Genomic DNA, 8,701 nt, shown 5'->3' with positions numbered 1-8,701 from the left:
TAGCTCAAATGAGAGAGGGTGTTGAAGCTGAGAGGAAGAATTGAGACAGAGGGTGGAGATAGAGGTATGCTTGGCAAAAAAGGGTGTGACTAAATCTACTGCCTGCTTAACTTCCAAGAACACTGAATCAAGAAATTCAGAGCCTACATGAAATCCAGTGGTTATGATATCTTTTAAAAGAAAGTGATAACATTTCACAGAAATCATGAATTTGTTTATGGCTTTGACAAAATATTTCCCACTTAATTTGTTCCTTCAAGTTTTCCTTAGGCAATTTCTGAAATCATCATTTTTCCTCAGTCACATCACACTATTAGTACATTTTCCAAAAAGCATAAATAATATTAGGCGAACAAAATGTATGACACATTTGTTGAAATAGTCTGACACACACCGAAGATATGAGGTTCTGCTATTTAAGTTCATGAAGACACTGGGAGATTTTTGTTTCTCTTGATTTGATGTGCACTAAAAAGGAGCACATTTTGGAGTACTTTGTGTACAGGCAGCTAGGTTATTTTTGGCCTACACTCACAAATAGGTTGTTGCTCTTGTATGGATAGCAATGTTTATAATAAACAATATAATACACAACTTATTGAATAAGTGCATATGTTCTTGTTATCGTTTATGTTAAATGAGAAAATGACCATACACTGACAAGATTTTTTAAAATAAATCAGAGCCAGTCTAGCAGTCCTGTAAAATTGGTCTTAAATGAAGCATTTCCTGTGGAGATGATCTTTTCTTTTTTACTCTCTCTCTCTCTCTCTCTTTCTCTCTCTCTCTCTCTCTCTCTCTCTCTCTCTCTCTGCCTTGTTTTTAAAAGCCTAGTGTAACAAATAACTAGTGAATCAATTTTAGGAAATGCTATGTTCTGTGCACAAACAAAGTGTATTTCCTTAGATAGAGTAGAAGCTGTTTAATAGTTCTCAATGCAGCTAACTCCATACCATATCACCTAAAGTGAACCATATTAGTTCTGATTTTTGTTTTTTTTCTTCCTCTTTTAAATGGCCTTGTGAGATGCATGACATATGAAACAAATTTTCCCTCTTCCCATTCATCCACAAATATAATGAGCCTTCATATGTTAGATTACTTAGCCAGTCTTTTGATTTACCTCTGTTGAAAGAAAGAGAAATGAGTGGTGTGACATCACTGATTGCTACTTTAGTGACACTCACTGGTGGAGTACAGTATTGGCAGGAAAGTTCATATTAGCCTTGGAGCACCACTGTGTTATCCCAACACTGCAGGGTGGACATGAGCCCACAAGCCCTGTCTTTGTAAGCCAATAGCTAATCAACAAGAGTCCAAAAATGGCCTTTGGGTAGTTGTACTTAGCATTCTTCCTTCTAATGAACAACACTTTATCAAGCTACAATTCAATTAGTGTGAACCGCTTGTTGTATTACATAAACCTCTCCTTGTGTTACAGCACACATATGAAGTGGATAACGTTAGCACCAAAATGATTTGTTTCTATAGACTGACAATTCTGAACACCTCTCTGGGCTGGCAGCTTTTTATTCAGGGTTAACACAGTTAACTCAGGGGGGGAAAAGTAATTTGACCATACATAAACAAGCAAAATTTTAGTTGTCATAGTTAGCACCTGTTCACCTGGTAGAGAAACAAAGTATTGGGTTCAATCCCCAGGAGCACAACACACTATCATACTAATAAATGTAATTTGTTCTAGATATGAGCATCAAATACTGAAAATGTAAATTTAGTTGCATCATTTTTACCAACTTGTTAGACATAATGACTTACATCATACGACAATCATAAATGAAAGCTGATAGAATATATCACCAAGATGTTGCTGAGATCCATAGCTAATTGTTCTATGAATTAAATGACATCAACATTCTCTCATGTTCCGAACTGTATTCATTTTCCTGAACACAAATAAATGGACGAACGAATGAATGAATGAATGAATAAATGAATGACACAAATGCTCCAAAACAATAGGCGGCGCTCAAGGTCTTAGAGGGTGAGTTCACGTTTTCCTGAGGAATAATTTTGTTACTACCTAAAGATGGGGACACGTTTGAAGGTTGGTTGGTAAAAATCTTGCTATCTCTTCTCTGGTATGGTGGGTATATGTACGTTTCTAGTTATAAGCTGTCAGTTACACAGGATTGTGACTGATGTCCTTGCTTTGATTGTGCCTTCTATGTACGTTCAACATTTAGCTTGTCCGGCTACTAAGCCAACTAGCTAGCTAACGTTACTTTGGCTAATTCACAAATAAAGCCACATGTTATCCGATGCTAGGTTAGCTAGCTAGGGAACTAGTTAGCGCCTTTTTATAGTATCAAGTTGTGTCGGGTTCTGTACATATAGAAACGACCCCATACTTCTAGCTACGTGGGCATTAATGAATACAAGTGTACAATGTGTGACAAATAAACGCGTGGGGATTACAACAGTCACCTTGATTATTTAAGTCTGTAATTATTTCTCTCTCTCTCTCTCTCTCTCTCTCTGTCTCCCTCTGTGTGTGTGTGTGTGTGTGTGTGTGTGTGTGTGTGTGTGTGTGTGTGTCTGTGTGTCTGTGTGTCTGTGTGTCTGTCTGTCTGTGTGTGTCTGTCTGTCTGTGTGTGTGTCTCTGTGTGTCTGTGTGTGTGTCTCTGTGTGTGTGTCTGTCTGTGTCTGTGTGTGTGTGTCTGTCTGTCTGTCTGTGTCTGTGTCTGTGTGTGTGTGTCTGTCTGTCTGTCTGTGTGTGTGTCTGTCTGTGTGTGTGTGTCTGTCTGTCTGTGTGTGTGTGTGTGTGTGTGTGTGTGTGTCTGTCTGTCTGTGTGTGTAGGTTCTTCAGACCTTTAAAGCTCTACACAGAACACGGATGAACGTATTTAAAGATGATGACATAGCTCTGACAGGTATGTAACGCTACAGAATAAGTGCATAGTTTTTTTTTCTGTGCTTTTGGAACAAACCATGTTAGAGGTCTTTCATTCACCAGATGGTTAGAGTACTTGACAATTCCAAATGCACCAGTGCACAAGCTCAGTAATGGAGAAGAGACTCCAATATTATCCAAACATGAATAGCCATTAATTACTTGATGTTTTGTGATGCATTTAGGTGATTAGTCTCTTAACGTTCACTTATACATTGACCTTTTCTAAAAATGCATTGTGATCTCTTTTTGATTATATGTTAAAAAAAAGTGCTCCCTTCAAAAAGCCTGTGGTTTATGTAATCTATCTTCAATTTTCCATTTCTGCAATTGCATCACATGTGGTTTCATTTAAACTTTGTACTGAAGGTATTAAAAGGCATGTTTAGTGCCCCCCCCACCATTGTATCATTTTGGGTTTTTTTGTTTTTTTTTTCAATACCATTGTATCATGCTGGTGATCAGGCATATCCAGTTATAGTTACTCAGTCAGTTTGTGTGTCCATTTAAAGAACTAATTGGCATTACTCAAAGACATACATTGTCTTTTTATTGTTGCATGAGTGTAGCCATACTTTGTGGTAGCATGTTGCTGTAAGGTACTGCCATTTAGGTTCATGAAGATACTGGAAGCATACAGAAACACCAGCAATGACAAAATATTTTGAGTGTAACTGTACTTTGGTAGCCTGTTGTTGAAACATTAGCTGAAAGAATCAAGTTGCAGTTTTTATCCAAATGTGCAGCTGCCAGGTTAAAGATAAATGAAGAATTTAAGAAAAACAAGAATGAAATATCAGAAGAAAATATACAACAGGTACATCCCTACATATATACTGTCAATGATATTGTAATAGTTGCTTATCACTGCTGTTTTAGAGTTACTACGTTAGTCTACTTGTACAGAATTGAATAAACTACATAACATTTTTGAAAATGCTAATTATTCCTTCATAGTTTCTCTTTAACTTCATCTATTGTAATTGTATTGTCATATTCATTTTATTTATTGTGAATTAAGTCTCCCTTTGAATCTGGAGGCATTTTGCCTGTGACTGACTTTTTGTCCCCAGATGATTAAGATGGGCAAAGCTGTTGAGACGGTTCTGCGTGAAAATGTCCTACAAGCCGAGCATGTTGGAGAAAATAAACTTGGTATGTTTTGGTTTCACTGACTTGGCTACTGTGATGATGATACAGTGAATTTGAATTGTGCCCACTGTAAACAAATTGTCTTGTTCACATCCACAGTGCTTCGGCCCCGAGAGAGTCTTCTTTTAGAAAATGTACCATACTGTGACTCCCCTAGAAAACAAACATGATTCACTGGATTCTCAAAAACTCCACTCCTCCTCTGCTATAGTTCTTTACATATCATTTGAACTTGGATCTACAGATGTCCTGTTTTTTCTGTTCAGTGACTCAGTGGAAACATAGCACGAACTCTTATGTATGTATTAATGTGTATAAGTGTAAAGATGATATCAGTCAGACTTGTCATGATGATTTACAAAATATATAAACCAAAACTGCCTGCTTTAAAGCTGCTCTCAGCCTGTTATGAGTCCTGTTCTGTTTTACTTTGGTTAGGTGATTGGTTTTGCTGTAGTCATAAGAGTATGAGTCTGCCTTTCTCACCTTTGTTGGGTAACACCTTTTGACCAAAGAATGTTTTTGGTGGGTGTTTTAAAATTAAATTTGTAACTGAACTTGTAAAGAGTATTTTAAAATTATATGAATGAATAGCATTTACAAAAACAGCTAGAGCAAAAATGGAGTGGGTCTTTCAATAGGTATGGTTCCCCTTTCTAGGGACCCAATTAACTAGACCTGAACAAGAATGAGGAGTTTATAAGCAAGTCAAGAAGAGAACATAATTATTTGTATATTACATGAAATATTATTTACTTATTTATTTATTTTTGCTACTGCTGTAATTCACCTCATTGTTTGGTACAACATAAACTATATGTATTTATATACACACAAAATACAGAACATATCCAGATATTGCTTGGCTCTGATGTCAGAATTTAAAAAAGGTAATTTATGAAATATGCTATTGGAAATATGGGGCAATTGTACATAATACAAGGCACATTAAAATTAGCTACATTCTTGGAATAACATTTGTCAAAGTACATAGACAGCTGTAGCATATTTAATAATGTACCTAAAAAAGTGGCTGCTAAGATTATATTTGTAAATTGTTTTCTATTTAATGAAAATGTTTAGTGTCTTCTGTGCCTCTTGTATTGATGCTTTTTATGTAAAGAGTGTCGTCCCTTTATAAGATAATTCCGGGAAGTTTTGTTTGTTTCACTTTGAAATGAGAAGAAATGTAAGTACTGTTGGCCCTCTTTTTGGAATGCTTTGTATGTTGAGGTCCATGTATGCAGTGTAATGTCATTTATCACGCAAAACTAACTTACTGATTACCAGTACTCTGGATAAGCAAGTGAATCACATGTCTTGCATGTCTGAACAATACAACATCAAAGTTAAAAACAACTGTTCCTCTGTCTTCTATTCTGGACATCAATTTTAATGACTTGACAATTTACCATCACATCTGGCATTTACATGCTCATTGTCTAGCAACTTTGTACTCTTGTATAATATGGTGCATGTAGTGTCTTTTATATCTGATGTGTCTTGTAGGCTGCTGCCATGGGACGAAAGAATTTCCCTCAGGGGTTGGTCTGTTGCTTTGTCTGCGTGTTGGTTGTTCTGTCAAGCAGACAGTGTGATGGGTCCTTTAGGCATCTTTACTTTTCTGATGTTCTAAACAGCAACTAGAACAACCCTAGTAGTAGTCCTCTCAGCCACATTATTTTAACCCTATTCCAGGATATCACCTTGGGCTAGACACATTACTTATCTGCGTTCAGGTATAGGACATCTGTTGGATCCTATTCTACAGTCACAACAATACTAGTTCTAAAGAAACCATTTCTGTGTTTTATAGTACACGAACATTATTTCTGATTAACTCAATGTTTACTTCTAATATGAATATTCCAGTTCTTGTATTTATGATTTTGTTGTTGTTTGTTCCAGTAGGACATTAATTTAAAATGGATCACTGGGTGCAGCTTGTCTTGAACATATAGTCACTAATTTCCTATTCTCTAATAGGCTAATAAAGGAACCAAAAAATAAGCTACATCATAAATGAAAAAACATATTAATGAAGTATAAAATATTAAGGTAGAGGCAGGATTTTGCTTGTGAAATGTGAATACCATCAGCTGAATTTATGAAAGCAGCTCATGTTAGCAAGAATGTTAGCAAGTAAAACTAGGTCACATTTGTATCTAGAGATATTAAAACAACTAGTTGGCCAGTGTACAAAAATAATATTGAAATATTAGAACCATAAAAAATAATGATACATAACTGATCAAAAGCAAAACAATAATAAATAAAATAAACGATTTAACAACTAATCCAAATAGCAATAAGAACAACAATGGCAATAACACAAATATATAAACAAGAGTCATTAAGAACTGACAGGGAAACAAAGTAACAAGAAATTACATAAATTACTAGCATAGGGATACACATTATCTAGCACTATCTATGATAGTGATAGCACTATCTATGAGCGCTACCACTGAATTTACAAGCTGCCACCTATCTACGGCATAGATGGGAAGGCTTTTAGTCCACATAGAAGCTTGGCAAGCTATGTTAGCCCTGACTGGGTGCTCAGGACAAGCACCTGTTTGCCACAGAACCTTCATGTTACAACCGAATTACTTTCTCACACACTGACAAAAGCTTATCTTTATTTTCTGGGGGAGAAAATTCTCTGTCCTGAAAAAAAAAACATCTATTCAGCTAGTTTGCATGGATCAGTGTCAACAGGACTTCTATGGCCAATATTTCCTTGTTCCCAGGAATCGCTGTTCACGACATCCCATATTAGATCTCAGAGTGCAACAAACATTTTACAACGTTGATGTGTAGCACTCTATCATAGTCGTCACATCCGAACGACTGGTTCACATCTATCACCAAACTAAAAGATGCCTTTTCCCTCATAGGCATTTAGTCCTCTCAGTGAAAATTCCTGCTTACTGCAGCACATGCTAAGAATATACAGTTCTGCAATTCAGACTCCCCCAGAGTCCACCGATGTTCTGTCTGCTTCTGGAAGTGGAATTTGCTCCGTTATGGTTAGCGGGACTCAAAATCATAATTTACATAGATTGGTTGGTTGTGGCCAATTCCCGAGATAAAGTATCATGGAACCCCAAACTATGTACTCTCCCATTTAGCCTCTCTCATGTTCAGAGTGACTCAGAACAAGCAATTTCTCTCCTTCTCAAACCAATACATTCTTGGGACTTGAGCTATTTCCAGGTGCGTGCCTGTCACATGAGTGCATTCTCTCCCTCAAGAATTGCCTTGTGCAGTTCATAGAGGGGCAGATGGTGCACTATCACACATGCCAGAGATTGCAGGGCCTTATGGTGTCTGCTATGCAGGTTCTATCATTAGTGTGACTAAGAATGAGAGGCCTCATGAAGTATTCAGCTCTTTCTTTCACAGGAAGCTACCCTGGTGCTTGTGCAGTCTCTTGTGATCTAGTTTTGAAGCTAGTTTTGAAGCTACTTGCTGGGCTTCCTCTAAGAGCCATCAGACATCTACAACTTGTCCAGATTGCAGCAGCAAGACTGGTCTTCAATTTTCCGAAGTTCACACGTCACTCCACTGCAGCGCTGCCTTCATTGGCTTCCAGTAGCTGCATCAGATTTAAAACTTTGATGCCTGTCTACAAAGCCAAAAATGGACCAGCCCCTCCATACAAGAGGTCAATGGTCAAAGCCTGATCCGTACCTCGAGTACTTCAAACCTCAAGTACGGCTCGGCTTGAAATACCATGCTTCATATCTCACGGTAGACAAGCATCAAGACTGTTCTCTGTCCTGGCTCCTAGATGGTGTTATGAACTTCCGCTTGCTGTCCAGACAGCAGAGTCCCTTGCAGTCTTCAAACGCAGACTGAAGACCCATCTATTTGTGGAATATTTAAATGACCACTGACCCTGCTCCTATATTAGCTAACCGAAACTAGGACTTATTGTAGGGTATTGTTTATTACATTGATGTTGACTAACAAACTAGTACTCATTGTTAATTGCACTTATCATTGTTTAAGATAGACCTTGTACTCCTAGGCATCAGCATTGATCCCTGTATTTATACAGTATTCTAGATCATTGGAATATTAGACTCTAACTTACTCTACTGGCTAGGATATTCTATAAGTAAATGACAAAGTGCTTTTGTAAGTTTCTCTGGATAGCAGTGTCTGATAAATGCCGTAAATGTAAGTATAAAATGAAGATTTTATTTATCCACTGCTGTTTGTGATCTCCGTGCTCTGTCACAGTGACTTGTACATGCATGGCAGCACTGTGCCACTGGAAAAGCAATTTTCTGCCCACAGGATCCCTCTTGCACTTGTTTTAGGAAGGAAAGTTGTAATGGCAGACACGTCTCTAACTAGGTGTGTGTGGGGTGGTGGGGGGGCTGATATGGGACATTCAACACGTCCTGTTGACTGGTCTCAGACCAATTGTCAAGGGTGAAATCCAATTATAGATACCCCCAAGAGAACCTCTCATCCACAGTCGGCCCTGTGAATAATTCAACGACGTATTTTTATCATTTGGAACTTCTTGTACCATTTAAGAGGTATCTGCAGGGGGCGCCATTACATTCCGTCTTAAAGACATATTTCCAGACCTTAAGGGGAGTGTTTAACCGTATCAAG

At 37.6% G+C, this 8,701-nt stretch overlaps 1 protein-coding gene across 1 annotated transcript; it reads left to right on the top strand.

Annotated features, from left to right (window-relative positions):
* Positions 1–2,009: 2,009 nt before the first annotated feature.
* Positions 2,010–5,425, top strand: lyrm7 (LYR motif containing 7). Its single transcript, XM_027009027.2, has 5 exons — positions 2,010–2,068; positions 2,822–2,894; positions 3,661–3,731; positions 3,988–4,069; positions 4,166–5,425. Exons 1-5 carry the CDS (start codon positions 2,051–2,053, stop codon positions 4,234–4,236), a joined length of 315 nt encoding a protein of 104 aa, XP_026864828.2. The 5' UTR covers positions 2,010–2,050; the 3' UTR covers positions 4,237–5,425.
* Positions 5,426–8,701: the final 3,276 nt, after the last annotated feature.

The sequence above is a fragment of the Electrophorus electricus genome, chromosome 17 (genome assembly GCF_013358815.1).
Source record: "Electrophorus electricus isolate fEleEle1 chromosome 17, fEleEle1.pri, whole genome shotgun sequence".
NCBI classification, from domain to species: Eukaryota; Metazoa; Chordata; class Actinopteri; order Gymnotiformes; family Gymnotidae; genus Electrophorus; species Electrophorus electricus.
This window is presented reverse-complemented; position numbering and strand designations above follow the sequence as displayed.